The sequence below is a fragment of the Manis javanica genome, chromosome 1 (assembly GCF_040802235.1).
Source record: "Manis javanica isolate MJ-LG chromosome 1, MJ_LKY, whole genome shotgun sequence".
Lineage (NCBI taxonomy): Eukaryota > Metazoa > Chordata > Mammalia > Pholidota > Manidae > Manis > Manis javanica.
In genome coordinates, this window is record NC_133156.1 from 10,534,076 (window position 1) to 10,558,473 (window position 24,398).

General features: G+C 39.8%; 1 protein-coding gene and 1 long non-coding RNA gene across 11 annotated transcripts in view; one reads left to right on the plus strand and one right to left on the minus strand.

The window, feature by feature from the left end:
• Positions 1 to 1,968: 1,968 nt before the first annotated feature.
• LOC140847345 (uncharacterized) lies at positions 1,969 to 5,391 on the minus strand. The gene is made up of 4 exons (XR_012127358.1): positions 5,252 to 5,391; positions 4,963 to 5,145; positions 3,959 to 4,054; positions 1,969 to 2,774 (listed from the first exon to the last, which is right to left on the minus strand). It is a non-coding gene; the product is annotated as an uncharacterized lncRNA (long non-coding RNA).
• TNFRSF19 (TNF receptor superfamily member 19) overlaps positions 4,749 to 24,398 on the plus strand; it is an 81,790-nt gene continuing 62,140 nt past the window's right edge. For 2 of the 10 annotated variants that reach the window (XM_037001908.2, XM_037001910.2), the window contains exons 1-2: positions 11,730 to 11,940; positions 22,996 to 23,098. In XM_037001908.2, the coding sequence (XP_036857803.2) occupies positions 11,819 to 11,940; positions 22,996 to 23,098 (225 nt within the window). In that variant the 5' untranslated portion in view covers positions 11,730 to 11,818. Of the gene's footprint in view, positions 4,849 to 5,144; positions 5,502 to 11,222; positions 11,362 to 11,465; positions 11,692 to 11,728; positions 11,941 to 13,129; positions 13,305 to 13,603; positions 13,647 to 22,995; positions 23,099 to 24,398 lie in introns of those variants that run through there. The other 8 variants (XM_037001905.2, XM_073227411.1, XM_037001903.2 and 5 more) reach the window with 8 other exon arrangements.

Below are 24,398 nucleotides of genomic sequence, written 5' to 3' on the forward strand. Positions count from 1 at the left end.
GAAGGATGAATAGGTGGAGTACAGAGGATTCTTAGGGCAATGAAACTATTCTGTATGATACTATAATGGCAGATACATATTATGCATTTGTCAAAAACCATAGAACTGCACGACAAAAAGTGTACTTTTAATGTAAACTAAGTACTTCAATCAAGAATTATATATTAATATTGGTTCATTAATTATTACAAATATACCACACTGATAAAAGATGCTAATAGGGGAAACTGTGTACAAGGCACAGAAGGTATATGGGAAATCTCTGTAATAACTACCTAATTTTTCTGTCAATGTAAAATTATCCTAAAAAATGAAATGTATATGTATAAAAAATTGAGCACCGACATCAACAAAATGTAAATTAAAACCATCCTGAGGTGCCTCTAGACTCCATCTGAATGGCTAAAATTACAAAGACTGACAATATCAAGTGTAGTCAATGATAGACAAGCAAATGGAAATCTCACATATTGCTGACAGGAGTGTGAAATCATACAACCATTCTGGAAAACAGTTTGGCATTTTTTCTTATAAAGTTAAACATATATCACATAACACAAAATGTCTACTAGGTATTTACCTAGGAGAACGAAAATGTATACCCACTCAAAGCCTTGTACACCAGTGGTCATAGCAGTTTTATTTATAACAACAAAAAATTGTGCTTTAATCCCTCTCTTTAAGTTCAGTAATACTCTGCTTCGCTCAACAGTGCCCTGAACTGGCACTTTGGAGAAGGAAGGAAACTTCTGCCCACAAAGACAAACAGTCCAGCCAGGCAGAGGACGTTCACAGGAGCTGAGGGATCTTCAGGAAGCGGACTGAGAAGAATGTAAGTCTTCTGTATGGACAAGGCTCTGTATTGGTTACTCAGGGATGCCTTAAAGTATTATAGATTGAGGGGCTTAAACAGCACGAAGTGATAGCCTCAGTCTGAAGGCCGGAAGTCTGAAATCAGGGTTTATCAGGGCTGGTTCATTCCGAGGCCCCTGAGGGAAGAATCTGCCTCGGGCCTCTCCCCTTGGCTTGTAGCTGACTGTCTTTGCCCCAAGCCTTCACATCACCTTCCCCCTGTGAGTGTCTGTGTGCAAATTTCCCCTTTTTATAAGGACACCAGTCATACTGGATTAACGTCCATCCTAATGACCTCATTTTAACTTGGTCACCTCTGTGAAGGCTCTGTCTCCAAGCAAGGTCACATTGCAAGGCAGTGGGGGTTACTTGAATTTCACAGTATGAATCTGGGTTGGAACAATAACCGGTTTGAACCATTTATTTTTTAAGTCACGTAGAGGGTAACCAGATAATGTAAAACTGGCCTCAGGACAGTCACCCGGTCACCTTGGCTTCAGATTAATGGGACCCAGGAGCTGTGGGATAGTCTGCCCTGCCCCTTGGGAATATTGAGCCCAACTCAATTTGAGTTTCATCACCCAAACAAATGCTGATGTTTCACTATTGCTCTTTAATTCTCAGAGAAAGGCAAGGGAACCTAGCTTTTCTGTGGAAATATTTTTCTGCGTGATGCTCTTTTTATTTTCTGAATCGTTTTTATTGTGGTAAATACACATAATATTAAATTTACCCTCTTAACCATTTTAAGTGTACACTTAAGTCATATTAAGCACATTCATATTGTCCATCTCCAGAACTCTTTATATCTTGCAAGACTGAAAATCTGTACCCATTAAACACTAACTCCCCCTGACCCATCCCCCCAAGCCCCAGCCACCACCATTCTTTCTTCCATCTCACCTTTCCCCTCACACCCCAGCCTCTGGTAACCACCATTCTACTCTCTCTTACTACGAGTTTAGTGTTTTGTTTTAGATTTCACACATAAGTGAGATCATGCAATATCTGTCTTTCGGTGTCTGGCTTATTTCATTTATCTTCCAGGTTCATCCATGTTGTCACAAATGTCAGGACTTCCTTCTTTTTTATGGCTGAATAATATTCCACTGTATATTGGACAGAGCCCATTTCCTTTATCCACTCATCTGATAGACACTTAGATTATTTCCATGTCTTGGCTATTATGAATAAGGCTGCAATGAACATGGGAGAACAGATGGTCTCTTCAATTTCAACCCAGGAGTCAGGGGGCTTGATGGCCTCTGCGCAAGCTCACTGTCTCACCTCTAGGGAAGCAGATGTTGTCCCTTTCCTACAGTTAAGGAAAATGAAGCTCAGTGAGATTAAGTATCTTGCCCAAATTGTCCAAGCAGTTACTGAATCACAGATAATAAGAGAGAGACTTAACTCCAGGCCTTTCTGACTCCAGTGCCCATAACATCTAGCTATTTAACACATACACAAGCATGTAAATGAAACACATTCTAAAATCATTCTTCCCAATTTATGTATACAAAGCTGTGTTACCTGACATAATCCAGGATGTATCCTCTGAACAGAAAGTTTAGAGGAGATAGCATTAGAAGAGAGTTCTAGGTAACTCCAAGAACTTTGGACACTTGATGGAAAAAATATTATGGATTACATGAACCTATATCCATATAAATTGTAGAAATTATGTGATTTGCTTTTTGAGGTAAGGAAACCAGGGAAACATGTTTCATGTGTTGGAAAGAAAATAGCAGTCAGTGGCATGTGGGGGGCTACATGAGACCTGCTCTCAAGAATCTCGGGAAGCCTCCTCCATTCTTTGATACAAACAACTGAAGCTCCTTCAGTTTCTAGGCCATGCAATGCAGCAATGAGCTCCTCCCTCGGGCGCTGATTGCGCCCCCTGCTCCAGGGGGCTGAGATGGAACCTGGGGAAGAGAGAAAAATAAGCCATTTATACTGCAATGTGGCACTCAGAATCATTGATATAATACTGCAGCATGGTGTGATTAAAGCAGGTAATTATGTAGAGTGTAGGGACCTATTTCTTATCACCATCGCATCAGATTTAATTTCACTAATCTAAGCTTTTTGGAAGGGAAAGAGAAAAGCTTTGCAGTAGCTCCCCTTCCTGGTGCTGTTCAGAAATAACAATTGTGCGGCCACATCTCCACAATGCAGGCAGCTCCACGGGCTGGGGCGCAGCACTAATGAGCCTGGGTCAAGAGGTCACTCCTCCTTGGAGGCGGGCCTCTAGCCTCGCTCGGCCCCTGGTGACAGAAGGGGCCCTAACCTCAGTCCCTTTCATCTCACATATGGGGCTTGGGGTGGGGGGCGGGGGTGGGTGAATAAATCCTCCACTGGAGATGATATTGCATTGCTAAACATAGTCTGAACAACAAATCTTCTGCAATGAGATTTGTGTAAATTAGGATCATCGACTGGTTTTCCTGTAAGTTCTCTGAGCTCCCAGTGGAACTGTAAGATCCTGATTCAGCCCCTCACCATTTTCTATTGGTGTGGCTCTCTATCAAGACACGAGGATTTACTTGCTGGTGCGAAGAAGCTTACAGTTCATCTGGTGGTTAGGATTTAACGTCAGGATATCAGGGATTTGGGTTTCATGCTGGTTGCAGGGCTGGATTACCACAGAGAAGAAATGGGCACATGCCCACTTGGAAAGATTCTGTCCTTTTGAACAGTTCCTGTCTATTCAAAGGCACCCAGGAGACGTTATGCGGAGTCTAGATATCACAGATATTTCCTGGCTCTACTTTTGAGAAGTCACAGAGAATCACACATGCAACTTCGAATACCATCTGAGCTCTGTGCATCTTTGAGCAATGATGTATGAGGTGGAAAAATTATAAAAGAAATGTTGAAAAATAAGCCTATTTAAATGTTATACTGAACTCATTAGCTATTCAAACTAAATGTTTCGCTATTAAAATTTGTTCAAGCATTATAAAAGTCTGGCAATAAACACATCATAAACTACATTTTCAAATGTCACATCAGGAGAAGTTGGATGAAATCAATTAGGGAGGGAAGTATAGAAAGAAAGGTTAACTTCTACTGTCTTCTAAGTTTTGCAAAAATATTTTCCACTGACCTTCTAAAAGTTGGCAAACTTCCACTATAAAATAGGAAAACTTCCTTCATCCCATGCAAGAGTGTTTCAGGCCTCAGAAATGTCATGTGTCATGGACTGTAATAAAGATAAAAATTCTTATTATCTTCTATTTTGATAAATACTAAAAATAAAAGTAATCTTATTTTATTGATTCTGCCATTGTTACGGGACTGTGGTAAGAGTATTCTAAGTAATAAATAAAATCAACAGGTTTAATTTTAAATGTGGAGAATTGGACTACTGTGGTGATTTTTAATGAGTGAAGAGTCCAAACTCTGGATTTAGAAAAAACCATACTATAAAAGGCAAGGAATAGAACTTTGGGGTAAGCACAGGGGAGTGTTTTCCTCTGGGTGTTAATGAATTATACCTAAGAACTACACCATCTTCTAAAATCTACTTTTTAGAATCCCAAAATAAATCCAAGACTAAGATTAAGTCTCCGCCCAAGGGCTTAAGTAAGAGGGTGGCAGGTATCATTCACTGCTTAACTGTTGATTATCAGCTGATTAATTACTTTAATTAAAAAACCACTTTAATAGGCAGTCAAATTCTAATAATTTAAGTTTCAAGGAAAAGACAGGGTTCTTAAAATCCTTAAAGGCTTATCACATTTAAAACCAAAGCACGTGTCTTAAAATGTTATCCTCTCCATCTGGCAGGGCCCCTGAGCGTTTTTCCGAATCGCTTTATAGTGATAATTCACTCTTCTGAGTATTTGGCACCCACTCTTTGTGAAAAATTGTGATTTTTATCAGAGCAGAGGCAATAATTGAAGGCTGTCATTTGGAACCCGGATGGGTCAGGAATCTTGTCACACTAGCATCATCCCGCAGCACCCGCCCGTCCTTTCCAACTGGGGAAAAAAGGTAAGAGAAACTGCCCTGCGTGGGGGCCCAAATAGTCTAACGCGATTGGAAATGAGGCAAACCCTGGCTTCTGCGAGCTGAACTCCCCCGCAGGCTGAATTACAGCTCTCCTACCAGTCCCGGGGCGCTGAATGATGTCATGGGATCTGAGCGCAGCGAGATGAAAGGGATAAAGCAGAACCCGCTGGCACTAGGCAGAGCTCCCAGCACACAATCACCGCGAGCTTGGGAACCCGGGCAGCCACGGATCCAGCCACTCAGCCCAAGCTCGGGAGAAGCACGGGCATCGCCTCGTTGCTAAAGAGAAAAAAAAAAAAAAAAAAAAAAGGAGGAAAACAACGTGATCCGTGTCAAACAAAAGAATCTGTGGACTAGAAGGCGGGAGGGAAGGGAAGCAGCCTACCTGCTGGAAGTGAGCCTCTTGAGATTCACGCACGTATATAAATTTAGCTCTGCCTTTGATGTTCTGCAACTGATCACTGATCAGATTACCGGGCATTTCATCTCCCTGCTCCTCCGCCTTTGATCTGCATGGTTAATTTTATTTTCCTGGATTTGAAGTTTCGTCTGGGCTTGTGCTGACATACATTTTTGGGAAGGTAGAAGCATTTGGCACAGAAGGGCTGCCAAGGAGAAACGGAGCTGCCGACAGGGTAAGTACTGGAAAGCGTTCAGCACTTTGCAGGAAGAGCATTTCATGTTTTGTGTAGCTTTCACTTCTCTTTCCCTGCGTGTTCGAAAAGATGGTTTTGGTTTTCATGAATGAAACATTTGAACACTAGCTTATGCTACATGTATGTGTCAGTGTAAATATGATACTCGATGCCATTTTAGCTGTTTGTACAGAAGGGTTTATAATTTGTCATGCAAATTTTGCTTGGAAATGAGTTGTTCAAACAGGACAAAACAGGAGAGTGCTAAATTTAGCATACAACCGGTGCTTCAGAGCCTGAGATCTGTAAACTGTAATTGCTCCAAGTATTTACTGGTTACTTTATTTTAGGGAAACAGGCCCTGAACTATTTGCTGCCAGCCTTTCTTTGTTTTCTTATGTAAAAGAGTTTATTTAGTGCACCTCCGGCAATACTTGTTTCTTTCGTTTATTTATTCTCTCACCTTCAAGACTTAAACCTATTAAATACATTTCCTTAGGCAGTTTGGGTCCTCAAGGGAATCGCTGAAAAGGCACTCAAGAATGATTAAAGCCGCTTATGTGTAAAACTGAAGGATTTTAAAAACAGTGAGGGCAAAGTTGTGCCAAATTGGGTTAAAAAAAACACTAGTGATTTTCTGTAACTTTTGAAAAAAGCACAAGCCTTATTTACAGAAACATTCACAAGGTCAATATTCTTGAATTTACATTTTACTTTAAATTTATAGTGACAGCTGTTGTAAGTTAAAATTTGCCAACTGTTTATGAAAAGTCTCTGAGTAATCAACTTACTATGTTACATAGTTTTTAGTCACATTTTCACTTTATGTTCCACATGGCAAAACCAAAATATACTGTTGTGCTGAATTTGAAATTTAACTGTTTTTTCTCTTTTTTTTTTTTTTGTCAATTCAATGATTACATACATACCCAGCACAATCTTTACGTTGAGGTGCAGGAACTTAATACAGCTGTGTGTTCACATTAATTCATTTTAGTGTCCTAGTGCTGTTTATTTGGGTAGAATATTTAATTATCATCATAATTGTCCATTTTGTGCTAGCTGAACCACAAAGAAATTGTAATTGATAAGACTAGTTATCCGTTAGTCTGAAATTCTGATGAAACAGGAAGGTCTGATGAGTCTCATTTCACATGTAATTAATTTTCTGTCAGTTAATTAAATTACATTCTAAAATTTCCTCTTGAAATTAGGAGGGCATTAATTATTAGCATTGTTTGCTTAATTTTTAAACCCTAAGAGCTAATGGAGATTATTTCAAACCATTCTAAACAGACTATATATTTTTTAAATGTTTCAGTAAGAATTTAATCTAAAAGATTTAACTAGCGTTTTTAGTCATGCCAAAGAGGCATTGAAATTTTTGTTCTACTGACAATGCAACAAAGCCGGTTCACAATATGCTGGACAATATTCAGTTTAGGTTGATTTTTTCATTTGTTTATTGAAAAATTACTCTTTAAATCACAAAAAACGTATTCATGTTCTCATTCAGATAAAGAAAATTAAGCTTTTAAAGTAACGCCTGGAGAAGATGCCTAAAGAAATCAGTATGTGTTGGAACTGGATCATTTAGTTTAGATTTGAGTTAAAAATTTTTTTTTCAGTGGCTGTCTTTTCTGCTCCTAGATTCATTTAAACAAATACAAACTCTCCTCAGCACAAAAGGGGGAATTAGCAATTATCTTATTAATACAGGCTTTGTAGAAAACTAGGTTGGGCAAGTCAAATCTGTGAAAATCCACTTCAGTGTCTGAATTAATTCAGCTGATTGTTTACTTTTTGTGTCTTCTTTAAGAAATGAAGCATTGTATTTGATTTTAAAAGAGGGGGCTATCGCTCATGTACAGGTACATCTCAAAGGCATTTTAAATTAATTACTACATGATCTTGGCTGTGATTTAAGTAGATATACTCCATAATACTTCTGCTGAACAGGAAGCTTATGTTACATTTTTCAAAGCTCCTTCCCTTTTATTGCTTCAATGGTAGCTTTGTTACTGCAAGAAGTCCAAGTCTTCAAAAGACCTATTTCTAGTTTGTTCTGTCATTGATAAGGTATGTGACCTTAAGAGAGTCACTTCGCTACTCAGTTTTCTCATGTGTGAAATGGGAAAGTTGATCAGAACATCTTTATGAAATAAGCAGGGTGGGATTTTTATAGCCATTTTACAGATGAGGAAACTGAGACTAGGAAAACTTCCCTAAGGTCCCATGGCTAGTTTTCCAAGACCTAGTCACCATGCATAGTCTCTTTTCCAACAGCTGCTGAAACAAATGCACTGTGTAGCTAGCTGATCAGCGAACAATGTTTATTTGAAAGATAAAGATAACCACTTCCTACTGCAATACATTTTCTGTTTCCATGATAGATACATCAGCCAACTGGATTAGTCTGCTTACCGCTTAACTATTCCTTTGGCTTTTCTATTTCTAAACAGTCTCAACACTACTATACATAATTCACCATAACACTGGAAATAATTTTCACAAAAAAATATAATACATCAACGCGATGTGGGATTATATATATTTGCGTGTGTCTGTCTATGTGTATATTGCAGGTCTGGCATTATATAAGCCCCTCTTTGTGTGTTTCCAAGGTATTGATATTTTCTTAGAAGATGTCAGTTGGGTCCATGGAAAGTTTAATAGTTAATAAAAGATCATTATTCAAGAGAGATTCCCAGTGGACTTTTGTGAGATTGCAGTTTGCAAATTTGGTATGGGTTTGTACATGATAATGTGTTCCATATTAACATTTGATTATGTCAGGAATCTTTGAACATGTTTTCATTAACTCTCTGGTTTTTTTTCTTGGGGAAATAATGTATTTCTCATGAATAAATTTAAATTATTTATTGACTGTACATTTTATAGGTATGCACTGCTCTCAAGCCAAATAACTGCCCTCGTGTCTTAGCACCCTCATGCAGGTTTCTTAATAAAGCTTTACAGTTTATTACTTTGTAACATTCACTAATATTTACTAATTATGAATTAATTCACTGATATTTATTGAGTACTTGGGGGCTGGGCAATCTAACGATATTTTTTAAAAACACTCATTTAAATTTACAATTAAGTGTGTTATCCCCATTATACAGATGAAGAAAGTGAGTCTCAGAGAGACTGTACAAGGACACAGGGCTAGTTAAGTGGCACCTAAGGTCTATCTGATTTGAAAATTGGGTTCTTTTTTTCTAGGGCTAAACAGCTTATTTCTTTCTATATAAGAATTATATAGCACAAACTTGACTCTTTGCAAACATTATAGCCAAAATTTTGTCCAAAAAATTAGGCTCTGTTTTCTTTCTTTTGATATATCTTATGAAAGCTATTGGAAGTTTTTGATTAGAGCTTTCCATCAGTTGGCCTAGAATCGATAGCTACAAAGGACCTCACGATTCAACCCTTTCTACCTCTGCTACAGGACTGCGCAGGGACTCAGCTGCCACCCCTCTGGTCAGACTTCTCCTATGATGGCTGGGCCAGTCCAAGGCACCCTGGGAAAATTAATGATTTGGTGTCCCTTTAAAGAGTGATTCTTTAACATTTTGTCAGTGCAAATTCAGCGGGTGGACTGTTTATGGAAAGGAGGGTAGACAGAGGTCCCCTGGTGGCTGTACCTAATTTTTCCTCTGCTGTCACAAGCCGTTTAGCTTTGGTTCCAAGGTTGCCCCTCAAATCCACCTACTTGCCCAAATCACCACTCAGAAGTCACTGAGTCTCACATCCTTAGATTTAGAGGTAGTTTAATACCACCCATTGTGACTTAACTTTTCTCTTTGGTGAGAAGGGGAGGGGCACATGGGGTGATGACCTGGGGTTGAAAGCAACTTTATCAAACCATTGCTTCCAAGGTAAACCACACTCTCTTTAGAGGAGCTTTGATAAGTACAGCTTCCTCCATCTCCTTAACGTCCCTAAACTTGGGCACCCCTATAGCATCATGGCCTGCTTCCCAGAGAACCTGCTCCTTAATTCAACCATATACAGAGGAGTCTGCCATATTTACCAGCAAAGAGAGGAGGGAATCAATGGCATATTTCTTCTCTCATTAAACACATAAAAAGTCTGGCCAATGGGGGTGTCATAAACTCAAAAGAATCAGTGCAAGTGCGATAACTTACAACAACTTTGCTCTATAAATGTCATGAGTTTGACATTATATAAATGAAATAAATAACCTTCTTGGCCTATTTATGTATGTTGGTTTATGTATGCACTAGTGGTACGGTGAAGATCATGTTATGATTCAGGGAGCCTGGATTTTGATTTCAGCTTTATTATTAATTTCATGTGTGACCTTGAGCAAGTCACTCAATGTCTGGCCCCAACCCTACATTGATAATCTATAATTGGCAGCCATGGATGTTGGAAATTACTTAAATATCTGGGTCTTGTTTATTTTTTCCCTTATTTTAACTGTATTTGGCAAACTTTATTAATCATTGAGATTCTCATCCCCATTTATTAATTCATTCAACATATTTTTTAACAAGTACCTACTATGTATCAGGCACTGTGACTAACAGACAAAATTCAGTATTCCCATGTAGCTGTTCCGTTTTCTCCAAGAATAATGGTTTATATTAGAAATGATTATGCCAAACAATTTTCCATTAACTTTGCTTTTAGTGATCTAGCATATCTCTGACACTATTTTTAAAAGAAGTTTGTGACTTCATTAGTTAAGCTTTTTTTTTTTTGGAAATATCCTAAAAAAATACACTTTGTATCAGCTTAAGTATTGCTTAAACTGCCTTCAGAAAACCAACCCCTAACATAATCTTAATAATGACACCTCTATCAAAAGCCTCATAACAATTTGGCCTCTCCAGCACAAAGTTCAACCTATTAATGATATTCAGTGTTTTAAAGGGAGAAAAATGCTTACAGCCCTAATTCTAAGCATTGATTTCATTCTGAATGAGTCTAGAAATCATAGAGTTCTTTTTGTACTACTGCTGGTGCTCACCTGTGGGTATGGGTTCCCATTCAGACACCATCTCCAGATCATGTAAACCCTCACAGTGAGGTAAGGTTCAGGCTTCATTAGAGAATAAAATGCGTATACTAGCAGACTGCAGAGGTTCAATGCTCTTTGTCTTCTCTGTCAAATGTCACCTCAATTATCATTTATTTACTGATGCTTGACATTGTATGCCCTACAAAAGATGTAATGGTACTAATAGTGGCTGCCATTTAGTGAGCACTTACTATGTGTCATGTGCTTTAACTACGTTATCTTATTTAACAATTACCAAAAGTCACCGCAACGCATTTTACAGGTGAAGAAACAGAAATTCACAGAGGTGAAGTAACTTTTCCTAGGGCAGGCAACTAGTGAATGGTAAATTGGCATCCAAGACCAGATAATCTGCTGCCAAAGCCCGTGCATGTTAGTTAACACCGGGGTCTCTCTCCAGAGTGAGCTAAAAGGCTGACGGGGAACGTCAATCATATACACAGGACACAATGCAGGACCTAATGAACTAAATAATGTGTTACTGTCTCTAAATACAAAAGGATGCCAGAGGGAAAAAGCATTTGGCTACAGTCAGAGAGGTTGTTCCTAAACTATCAGATTAAATCCACTCAGAATACATTTATTAAACATTTGTTTGAATGTTTGATACTATCGGAGATACAAGTTCGAACAAAGTATGTGCCTTCTCTGAAAACATTTTTAACTCCTGAGGAAGAAATCTTAAGTCACAGATACTTCCCACGCAGGAAGAAGGTGGCGGGTGCTGTCATTGCAGTAAGAAGATTGCGCATTTGGAGAGCCTCATGGGAGTTATGGTTTCTGAGTTGTTCCTGAGATTGGAGTGAGGTGGGTCCAGAGTCAGAGAATTACGGGAAGGAAGTGAGAAGGAAGAGGAAGCTCAGCGAGCAAAGGGAAGGGCAAGTTCGGGGTACACGGGCGGCAAGGCACTCAGACCAGTTTGCCAGATATGAAAGGAGAGAATAAGGCTGAAAATGTGGGTGGAACTCAGACGTGGAAATCTCCGAGTGCTAATGCAAGGAGTTTAAAAGCCACTCTTTACAATTTGGAACCTCTTGTAAATCTTTTAATTGGACAGGGACAGTCATGAAAGGCAGGAGGAAGCAGGGCCGGCTGGACAGGCCAGCAGGGAAGGTTTGAAGACTGCGTGATATTCAGGTGAGAGGTGGAGGGGCTGTGCTGTGGAGAAGGTGGTGAAACGAAGAGGAAAAGAGGAAGGAGGCCCTTAGAATAATTCAGCGAAGGCGTGTTGAGTATCCCAGGCTCTACGACAGTAGAAAATAAGATGTGCGCTCCGGACAGTGACACAGGGCTAGGGAAAGGAGCCCAGGTGAGCAAACGACTTCAGGGGACGGCGCGTGAGTGCCGCAGACACAGTCTGCAGTGCTCCCAGGTAACAGCTTACAGGTGAGGGCAACCTGGGCCTCAGGTAAGATCGTGTCTATCATTCGTAAATTACTTACAAATAAATCATTGTGATTTATATTCTGGCTGTGTTACATTGGAAGTAGACAGCCCTGAGGTGTGGCCCTGGGGATTTTTAATGTATTTTTCACAAGACCCTACCACACCACTACGATGCTCTCAGTGTGAGATCTTAAGATGTCCTATCAGTAAGAAACTATAAAAATTTATTCATGCAACAGATATTTACTGAGGAGCTATTCTGGGCCTTGGGATATAGAAAAGAAGCATAGGACGTGGTTCCATCTAAAAAGATGTGCAGTTGTGTCGGGAAAATATAAGCAACGCACGAGAAACTGTGGATGCCTCTTTGTCTGCCAAGTCATTGCGTGGGAAGGAACGTTGCCCATTTATTCACTCACTGGGCTGATGAAACTATAATTGCTTGGATTTCTATAGTATTCTACTGCTGAAAGAGTATTTTTTACATGTATGATGCCTTTACTCGTAACAAATCTGCAGAACAGGCGCTGTTAGCTCTGCTTCATAGATGCACAAACTGAAGTTCAGAAATTTTAATACGTTACACAAAATAAGGGTGAAGACAAACTCCCCCCACATTGCTAGCGGCCTGGAGTTTATTGAGTGACCCTGGAAGATGGACTTGCTGGTCCTGGTCTGGAGGAGGTGGCCACAGCCGTGAACTAGGTCACGCCCCCTGACCTCTAGTGGTTTCTGATAAGGGGTGAGCCTTGGGTGAGTGTCTGTTGGAAAAATTCATCAATGAAGGAACGAGGCGGTTATTGATAAACTAGGCCATGGTGATCTTGATGGTCCAGAGTCAACAGGCCACGTGGTTTTCCGGGGCCGCCTCCTATGCAGAGGGCCCGGGTGGAGGGCGACCCTGCCGAGGGAAAGGCACAAAGGTCCTGAGAAATGCGTCCAGGGTGGAAAGGAAGGCGCCCTCCTGGGCAGAAGGCAGTTCCCCCAGCATAGCCAAACTCCTGCTGGCCTCGGTGTACCCCTCCCTCCGCCCTCTCCCAGGTGTGCGGTGGGCAGGGCATTCACGCGGTGCGGCAGCCGCGCGGGCCGGCCACCAGCGCCGTGACCGCGGTCGCGGGAGCCGGGGCCGCTAGGGGGCGCAGCCGAGCACGCAAGGGGCGGAGCCCGGGGTGGGGCGGGGCCGGGACGCGGCGGCGTTGCCCGGCTACAGGAGAGCGCGGATCCCGCCGCGCTGGGAAGCGCTGGGCGTGCGCGCGCGCGGAGCGGACCCCGGCCCAGCCGCGCGCCGCGTTCCGTACCCGTCGGCCCTGCGCGCCCCTAGTCCCCGAGCGCGGCCTGCAGAGCCTCCGGGGAAAAAAGGGAAGGTAGGTACCCGCTCCTCCCGGCGCTGCGCGGGAGTCCCCAGCGCGCGCTCCTGGAGATGCCCGAGGAACGGAAGCCCCGAGAGGAGGCGGCTGTCTAACGGAGGGACGGGCGCTGGCAGGAGCTGCTCTCGCGCAGAGCAGGGGGCGGGCGGACCAAGCGGGGCCCGGGTAACCCCTGCGCAGAGTGACAGCTGGGCTCCGCCGGGGGCGGGGGCACCGGAGGCGCTGGAGCTTGCGCGCGCGGGCGCCCCCGGGTCTCCGATGGCCATGGCAGTGACGGGACTTGTCTCTCTGTCCAGGGATCTTGTGTAGAAAATCTGCTCACCGGGCCAGCGTACGTGGGTGTGTAAGTGACTCTGCTGGAGGCTCCCGGGCCTTGAACCCCGGCGCTCGGTCCTGTGCCGGGCACCCCAAGCCCGCGCGGTGGCGGGAGCGCAGCGCCCGGAGGGGCAGGTTCCCCGCGCGCCCCTCGGGAGCTGCCTGCAGGCCTGCCCTGCCCGCTCGTGCTGGAGACGTGGGAGGGGGACGTTCATAAGATGCAATAGCAGTCCGTGACCGTACTCTGTGGAAAAATTAAGTTTCGCAGCTATCAGCAGTATTTATTAGTGCTGTGATGGGTATTAGAAAGAAGGCCAGATGTCACAGCCCTAGTCAAGGTTCTGATGCCATTTCATGGAATGGAAATTAGTTAATATACTCGTAAAATGAAGTTTGGAAGGATCAAAATTCAATGGTCTGTTTTGATGATCGCGAAGTAGTCATCAAACCTACATTTACCAGAATAAGAAATTCGTGTCACTTTGGCATTTTAATAAAAAGACCCAAGTTGCAAACAAACCAGAAGCGTTGTTCAGTATTTCTTTAATTAAACAATTTAACTCGAAATACTTATAAAGGTGTAGTTTTTACTCTAGTGACAGTTTTCCATAGCTAGGAAACAATTTCTTTATATAAACAGGAAACAGTTATGGTTAAACATTACTTATGCAAACAAGAATTTATTTTAATGTTATTTCATGATCAGATATTTATATGTAAAAGGGAGGATTATATTGCATTAGTTCAGGATTTACTCAATATGGTTTCTGTTGTGCATTTCCCCTTAGGCGTTTTTGCCAGTTATACTTTCATGTAGTTCAGAAATATATTTCATTTCAAACACTGCTTATTACTTAATTTAAAGATACGTAACTAGAGGGGATGGGAACTGAATGCTGCAGAAGACAGTTTCAGTTTTTGACAGTCATCATCACAGATATGTATTTCTATTTAAATACAGTCCTGTATTTAAATAGAAATACAGCTATTTTAAATAAGACAGGAAAAGAATTTTCTTTGCATGTTTATCAAGTTCTGAAAATAATTTAGAACATAGAAGTACAATTTCATTTTGAAAATATTGCCTTGACAATACATAGAATGCTTCCAGGAGCTCTGTAAGTTCTTTATTTTTTGATCTATTAAAATATGACATCTACTTTATTACCTAGGCCACATGTCTTTATTGACTTTAGAATTTTTTTCCGTGGTAAGTGCTAACTGTGGCACGTTGTGTTAGTATTTTCTGGAACACACATGGAAGTTGTTTCTTTGATGAGAGTGTCTTCTGACTGCGAGTCCAAGCTGGATCTTGAATTTAAGGTTAAGGACATGTGGAAACTTGTGCGCTTGAAATGGCAGTGGCTTTCCTTTCCAGAAGATTTGAGTAAGGAACGTCATTAATATTTAAGTAGTTATAAGAGCCATTTTAAAAGAACAGAAAATTAATTTCTTTACTTCATTAATCATGAACTTTACATACATATACATACATTCATATACACACATATGTAATATATACATGTGAATGGGAAATAAACATTTCCCATGTAATGTAATACACATAAGACATGTAACAGCCACATGCTGTCCTTAATATATTAATTTAGTTTACTGGTTACAACTCTAATATATGAACCTAGGGCATGTTGGGGGAGTTTTTAAACACATGTGAGGAATTCTGCTAACACTCATGAAGAGAATTTGATTCTCCTTTTGACCTTTTTAAAAAATCTGAGCCTGTGACCTGTTTCACCATTCAAAAATTAGCACAACACAAAAAGCACACAGGCATTTTTCATACATGAAAAAAATCAAATCCTTTTAAATCTGATGAATCAATATTTAAAGTCAAGCACTTACAATTCTAGAAAAGGCCAACGTGCTCTGTTGACTACAGGATGATTAAGAATGCCCACCATATAGCTGCTTATGTAATGAGAGCCAGAAACAGTTTAACCATTGAATATATTTTTCTTACAGCAGCTGATTTTTAAATGTTCGTAGCCTTTTTAAAGTAACCCTAAAGAAAAAGAACAGTAAATCAGTCTGAACACGGTTTCTTTACACGATTTGCTGGTTGAGCAGTGAGTTCATTCATTGTATTTTGTCTAAAATGTTTACATTTAAAAGTAAAATGTTTAAACAGTATTGGTTATCTTTTAGTTCACACATCATAGAATATGTACCTTTTAAACTGAAGTTTTAAAACTTGGGTTTTTAAAGAGAACCACCACCCATCAGCAATTCTCTAAGACAAAGGAACTTAGTGTATCTCCAAATTAAATGTTACTTTGCTCTTCAGTGGGCTTAGAAAGGTCCAATAGGAGGAGAGTCTAAAAGAATGGAGGCTACTTTTACTGGAGAAGAACACTACCAATGTTACAAACAGTGGCTTTGGAATCTATCCAGACTTAATTCTGAAATAAAAATTTAAACAGCTGTGTTTTAGAAGTGGTTGTGCACAGTACTCTTAAGATAGACTGTGTCCATGTTTGAGGTCCCCTTTGTCCTTGAAGCTACAACTGTTCTATTTGTATTTTAGGATAAACACTTAAGAATTTTGGGAAAAGTACTTTGGTTATAATATGCCAATGTATAATAAATATAATTATAATATAATATAATATAATTAATATAATATAATATAATATAAATATAATAATATAAATAATATAATATAATAATAATATAATATGTTGATTGAACATGTTGAGAAAATTGGCAGTGATTTTCCTAAGCCAAAGTAAGAGTCTACAACTGAGAAAAATAAAAAGAATTAACCTCAAAATACCCTATCCTAGGTTAAGGTCTGTTAAAAAAATAGTAATTATAGAGCCTGACAGTGAGTGGTTCCTAATGTTTTTGAGCTTTAGGAAAATTGAAGATATTATACTTGGCAACAGAACATTGTAAAGCTTGTAGAGTAGTAAAAAATATTTCATGATTAGGAAAAGGGAAATATTTCTTACTTCCCAGCCAACAACAATATGTATATGCTTTTTACTGCATGCCTTTGTGAGCTTCCTTAGCTACAGAAAGGACTGCCAAATACGTGACACAGGGAGAAGGAGAACAATTCTCAGAATATAGTGAAATTGAAGCCTAAGATACAGAGTAGCTGGAGGCTAGGGGCAGTTGTCCTCTTTGGAAATAGCCATACCCTAAATTTCTAATTAATTTCTTTTTCTCTTGCCTATGGACTGACATTATTGCTAAGCCATTTATAATTTTGTCCCACCATTAAAAAGTAAAAGGCTGTATGTATAACATTGGCTTTATTTCAATGCTGATTTTATAAATTGTAAGCCTGCCAGTTTTACTTTAACGTTGATTTTTTTTAAAGTATTTTGTTTATTGCATACTGGAAAAATGTATGAGTTGAATGTAGCATCACTACATAATAGCAGTACAGTTTTATTAGATGAAAACCATTACCTATTGTGTGTACTGCATGTTGGATAGTAGATCAAATAGCTTTCAAGGATGAAAAAATAAATTAATTCTGAAAAAATTACCCAGATTATTTGAATTATTCTAAAATTCATGTCTTTTGTTCATTTACAAGGTAAAAAATTAAGAGCATTCCCAGGAAGTTTACTGAGTTGCTAAAATTAGAAAGATAAATACTAGGTCTCCCTCCTTCGAGATCTTTGTCAATATTATATAGCACTACACTCAAGTAATGAGGTCCTGATCTGAATTGTATTCTACCAAAGTAATTTTTATTTCAATCTCAAGTTATAGTTGCACGTATTTTCCACATATATTATTTTAGCCTTACAAGAGCTCTGAAAGGTAAAATATTATCCCTAATTAGTTAATTTCTTTACTCTTTGAGCATATATTAGGCACATATTTTGGGTGAGTTACAGTTCTAGAACGAAATCACAATTCTAGTATGTAAGTCTTCAAATCCTTGGTGGTGGTAGACTCACCAATACCTTGACTGGTGATAAAATGAAGGAAGAGAGCCCTGCGTGACAACAGGGACTGGTGGAGACTAGGGTACCAGAACATATATGTTCTGTATATGGACAGCTGATGCTTGGCTCTAGCCCACGTTACTTTGATGTGGGACTCATGGTTGCCAGATTTTCTGATTTTTCAAGAAAACTCTTTATTTTTAATATTGAAAACTTACCTTAAAAAATAAAGTGCTGCAGTGGCTGAAGAAAACAATGCCCACTGGTCATATGCAACACAAGCGCTACAAAGAGGGAGAAGTAACCACATAATAATGTCACGAGATGGAGGCAATTCCGAGGTGCTAGAGGAACACAAAGGAGAGGTGCCCACGCTAGATTTAGGGATACCCCAGAACTTTGATAGTCAGTAGGGGGCCGGCATGATAGATGAAGGCACAGTGTGAAGCCAAGGCAAGAGGGAGGGGCATTGAGGGAGTTGCCGGTTGCAATGGCCTGGGTGGGTTAGATCTGGAGCTGCGCCCCCTAGCGCCGGGCTTGCAAATTGCTTCCTCTTTGCCTGCTGACACACCAGCACAGGTTTTCATGATTTGAACAAACAAGTAGAATAGGTGTGTGTGCACTGCAGCACCTGTTGGTTTTATGCCCTTTAGAGGATGGCAAATTAACACACATCCCTATTAATTAACATTCATTTAAATGATCAGGCTGAGCAGCTTGGTTTGATAAAAAGCCCCCGTCTGTGCAGCTGTACAGAATGTTTTGCCAGCTCCTGTGGCTCCTGTCTGTTTTGTGCCTGGTTCTCCCAGTACTGCCACCCTGCTCACTACTGTTGAAGAGCAGATAGTGAGACAGAAATTCCAACCTCCTAGAACACAGTAAACCAGGATCATTACTCTTACCCTTATTACTCAGCTAGGGGCATTTCCTCTGCGCATGTTTTACAAAATTGTTGGCTAGGTTGTTTGTAGATGTTATCTAGTCTGAATATTTTGGCAAACTATGAAAATTCCAGTGGACCACATAATATCAATAGTTTGTATATCTCTTCTTAGATAAGCCGTCCCCAAATAAATAGAACACCAAAGGGCTAGATAGAAAAAAGTATTTCTTTTCTACCCTGAATGCCCAGAAGTTAAAAGCAATTTCAGTAAATACCATTCCATGGCCTTATTTTTATTTTAAATATTATTACTTAAGTTCTTGTTATTTCATTAAATTTTCCTGCTTTTCGTGAATGCCAAGGCATTTCATAAGGTGTTTCTTTTTAATTCCAGGAAATTCATAGTCACACTTACCACACCCCACCAGCTAAATTGTTTATTTCTAAATACTGCCTGGCCAAGCTATAGTAGAAGGAGATCTCACCACCCCTGCTAAACTGTAAGCTCCTTGAAGGGCAACTTTGTAGGGTTTCGCCCCAACTTGACCGCCTCCTTTCAGGTGCCTAGTAACTGTTTAATCAAAACACATTGAATAAATAGATAAATCATTAAATGTATTATATTGTTATATAGTTTTGTTTTTTTGTCAATGTAGGCCAACTGTGCCAAATGCAAGGGGTCACTGGGTGCTGCAGTGTAGCTTGGCACAACCCTAAGTCAACCTGGCAGAATGGCTGGGAGCCGTGTTTTGGAGTTACCAGGCATGAATTTGAGTTAGTTTCCAGCATCTCTCTTAAATGTGTCCTTTGACCCTCAGTTGTCTCTCAACGTTGTGTAGAGCTGAGTATATCCTTCAGGGATAGTAGTAAGGGGAAAAAAGTTATACTTATTATAAAGCCTTTACACAGTCCTTGACAATATAAATTCTTAGTTCAAGCTTTGAATCTATCCTAGTCTTTGAATACTTTCTACTGGTCAGTAGGTCTAGAAGCTGCTTGACTGTGACCATCGAATTATGTCTCATATTTGTCTTTCAGATCATAGTCTTCAAGGACTGTTTACATACATTGGATCATTTGATTTTCGGTAATATTAATAATAAGAGCAGGCATTGCTAACACTTAGATAGCACTCATTATGTGCCAGAAACAGTTTGCATCAATTAATTTACCTGTATGTGCTCTGTATCTATAAAACACATGTATTCCTCACGGCAGTCTCAGGAGGTGGGTATTACAATTATGCCAAATTTAGACTTGGAGAAACAGACTCAGTTAAGTACCTTGTCGAAGTTCACATGCCAGTAAAGTGGTGTTTTCAGTAACAATCATGACAACAACATACACCACCATCATCAATTAGCCTTGAGCTTGGGCCAGGCACTGGCTAAGCACTTTTTCTGCGTTATCTCATTTAATCCTCACAACACCCCTGTGAGATAGGTTCTGTTTTTCCCTGTCGATGTGTAGTCTCCGAGTGACATTGCCAAGAAATCAGACTGCAAGCCCAGGTGTTCTGGCTGCCATTTTCCCCGGACAGGTCACAATAGAAGGCAGGCTCTTTTTCACCCAGATTGGGCTTACATGCTGAAAACGTTTCAAACCTGGACTCTAGATCAGCCCAACTGCTATCAGGACCATCTACACAGTCTCAATTATTTCCCAGTCTCTTGGTTGCAAAATGCCAGGCTCAAAGAGAAATGATATATTTCAGTGGCACATTTCCATCTTCAGCCCCAAATGTAAGAAATCTGTAAATAACTATGTGCATTTTTTACAGTGACTTAGGATGTTTAAAAATATATCCCTGTATCATTTATTCCTGTCTCCTAGCCTGAGGCACTTAGTGATTTGAAGATATTAATAAGATACGTCTGGAATAGAATGTTTATTCTGTCCACCACAGAACAGTCAGTTATGTGCAACCAAATCTCAACTTGTTTTCCTCAATATATTCTTCATTGGTTTATGCTTCTTCATTCATTAATTCAGCAAACATTCATTGATCACCTTTATGTGCCAGGCACTATGCTAGACACTGGGAATACACAGAGCAATGGGGGTGGTCCCTATTTTAAAGATGGAGACAATGTGTTGAGTAAAACTGATACACAAATAAGCATAACTGTTGTACAATATGACAGATACTGTACATGGATGTAGAAAGGGCTGCAGGGCCACAGGGAGCAAGTCTCTTCCCTGTGCTTGGTTGTGGACAGCATCTCTGCAGGGTGATGGTTGAGCTGGTTCTTGGAGGGGTTCTGGAGGAGAAAGGCCCTCCAGACCAACATTACAGGCTGTGCAAGAGGTCAAGATCACAGGTGCTCAGGAGACATGTGTGTTGGGATGGCCGAGCTGGATGGCCGGCAAAGGCAGTGAGCAGTGATGCAACTGGTGGGCCAGCCAGTGAGCTTATAGAAGGCATAGGTGGCCGGCCAAGGAGTCTAGAAGATAATTGACAGGAACAAACCCATTCAAACGATTCAGTTTAGCATTGTGTTGGGAGAATAACACAACTCAGGACGTATGTTACAGATCCATTACTTTGTTTCTACCTTGTCCTCTAAAAAGTCTGTGATGCAAAAACCATAATACTTTATTTAATTTTCTTTTTTTAGTAAGGTTTCTGTCTTTCTTGAATTACATCACCTCTTTTAAATTAGAAACTTTTCAAAGAGAAGGACCTTGTAATTTACCTTTTGGCCCAAAAATATTATACATATTTTTTTTCATTATTAATGAAACATTCATGTTACAAGGAACTTTTAGGAAAAAGAGGGGGAATTCACCCAGGATGCCCCAGTATGAACCTCACCATTGCTAATATTTTGGCATACTTATTTTGGTACATAAAACAGGTCTATCTTCCAATGTCAAAACCATATTGCCATGACTTCTAACTTGGTGTGCCTGTCAGTGATAGATTTTATAAGAAGATAACTACAATATTTGTCCACCTTCCAAGGTAATTAGTACAGTATCCCAGGAGAATATTCTGTCCAAACTAGTCACCTCATTCTTGTATGCTCCGACTCTCTCTCTTTTTTCCTCATGTTTTGTGTAAATGCTTTGGTGTTTATACCTTCTATTTCATATTGGTTTAGTCCATATCGATTTTATGTTTTTATTTTTAAAACTTCGCACATTTAAAAAAAATGTAGGACTATATTGAGAAGAAGATAACCAGAAGCATACCTTTCAGGAAATGTGATTTTACCTTCTGACCCAGTCCTGTGTCTGCACAAGCCGTAAGCCACATAGTTGGGTAATTGCTGGGAGATTTTGAGATAATGCAGGGGAAGAAAAAAGCTATGATCAAGAAGTTGGAAAAGCAAAATTCATCAAAATGGGTCATTCATTCAACAAACATAAAAATGACTTTTTCATTGCCCTGATAGTTGGACCTGCTCAGGTGGCTGGAATAACCATCTGGGTCGTGCATCTCCAGGCTGCGATCAAGGGTCACCCCTGGCTGGCTGCCTTTGTTGTTATTGCTGCTGTTTTTCCTGAGCTCTTTGGCCCATGGTTCTGGCTCTCAGCTCTGGTTTCTGAGTAGTCAGATTATCTGCTCTGGGTCTTTGTTAGTTTTGGAAGATTCAGCTTGAAAGGGGAACTGAACCCTTGTTTTGCTCCGTGATAGATGGAGCCACCAAATGCGACTTCACTTCTTTTTTTAAAAAAAATAAATTTCTTCTCTTGACATTGTGTGGATCTGTGGGGGCAAAAACCCAACATACAATATAGATCATTTGTGGTGAAGATAAAGAGGTTTGGTGTATCTGTTACTGAAATGTTAGGTTAGTGCCTCCAATTTCATCACTGATAGATTATTTTTAGATGTTTTTAAATGAATGCTTATTTTTCTCCTGGTAGATCACAAGTTCCAGATGTTAGCTGTGTCTGCTTCTTATGGAGCTCAGGTTCCAAGATCTAAGCATACTGAGCAAATTGTTTGCAGGGTATGTGACACAGGGACACAGGAACCAACACACCTGGGTTTCATCTAGTTCTGCCTCCCACTAGCAATGCAACCTTGGTCAAGTGACTCAGCCCTCTCTGAGCCTCAGTTTCCCCATCTCTGAAGTGAGGATAATGATAGTATCTACCTTCTAGAGTGTGGAGATTAAATTAGTTGAAATGGTGAATATAGTACCTGGTTCCTGTTTAGCACGTGTTGTTATTTTATCACTACTGTTATCTTCTTGGCACTGACTAAACCCATATACATAGAAGGCTTATATAGTCACTGTTTGAATGTAATTCTCTACTGTGTGGAGTAGATTGGACAGAGACTTGGGCAGAAAATAAAGGCATGTGCAAATAGCCTGGGATTTCAGAGCCAGTAGGAGTTTTGCACATAATGTGTAAGGAGATAGAACTTCAATTCTCATAATCTAAATTATTAAAGAGTTACATATTATCTGCCTACTGCATCTTGAAAAAAGGTGATTTCATTTAAAATGTAAATATTACCTAATGTATGTAGTGAATGATAAATACTAGAGATAATACAGAGAGTAGTCACCGATGGTATTCATTTTACCTGTATCTTCTTATCTTTTAGACCTCTTGAACAACAAATACACTCAATAAGAGCGATGGCTTTAAAAGTGCTACTAGAACAAGAGAAAGCATTTTTCACCATTGTAGTTTTACTGGCCTCTTTGGTAAGTAAACTCTTTATTTCCTTGAGAATGTGGTGAAAGAATTCATATATGTAGTACCAAAATCATTTTCTATTTCTAATCCCATATTTAAAAAATTTCTCTCAAGTTGCATTTTATCAGTGTTGCATAATTAATAAGCATAGATTTCTGCCGAGTCTTGAAGTTTGTAACAATTGTTGAAAGTAAAGTTTAGATGAGGTCATAAAAATCAATGTTACTCATAGCCCACAACAATGATGCTACCTTGGTTTCATAGGTGTATGTCTCTCACAACACATCCTAGACCCTAACGAGACCATAGATTCTAATTTGGAGCTCATGACTTACATGGTTTGTGTAGAACTGAGAATCAATCTTTCAAAGAGCTGCTCTTCTTATGTAGTTATTTATATCCTTGTTGGTTCCAAAACCATTAAACACAGATGGAGAATTTTAGTGTTTGAAAGCTTGACACAAAAGATCTATGAAATAGATTCATTAGTACATCCCCTGACTTAGAAAAGAGAGCAGATTTACTTAATCTGGAGATATAATCATGATCTACAAATATAGAAGGATTTTGTATACAATACCTCAATTCTTCATGGAAGACAATACCTCAAGTCTTCATGGAAGCCAAGGCAAGAAGAAATGGTATCACACTGGAGTCTGAGATTCAGGTGGATGTAAGGAAAACTTCTCTTCTGCCGGGTTGTTAAGCTTTGGAATAAATGGTCTGGAAGGGAGGTAGTGGAATTTTTTTTCTCAAAACGATTAGTCTCTTCATGGCAGACAGGAATCTCCTACCTCTCTTAACACCGAACCTTTAAGATGGAAGTTACGAGAGAAGGAAAGAGATTAATAGACCTTTAGCCCCAAATTATTTTCCATTCATAAACCCCACTTTGAATTCTACCCCCTGCCTGCTGTAGAGGTTCAAGCTTTGATTTTATTTAAGGAGGTTGATTTTATTTAAGCAAGGTACACTCCTGCTTCAAGATGGAGGTAGTTTGTACTGAATAATTGCTCACCATCAAAACCAGTTTCCTGTGCACCTCTGTGTGATCGCTTTACCCATGCAGTCTCTGTTCCCCCAGTGCTTCTTAAGGTTTCATTTAGGAAAATAAAATTATAGTCAGGAATGTTAAAGGCATTCCTGCTTAGGATGAGTGGTCGGCCAGAATGTTGTCACCAAGCTGAGATCTGTTAATGCCAAAATTTTTTATGAAATGCCATCTGTTAAGAAGTAGATAAACACTTTTGGAGGATGATAGTAAAATAAGAAGACAAAAAGCTACATTTCAGAAAGTGATCTGCAACC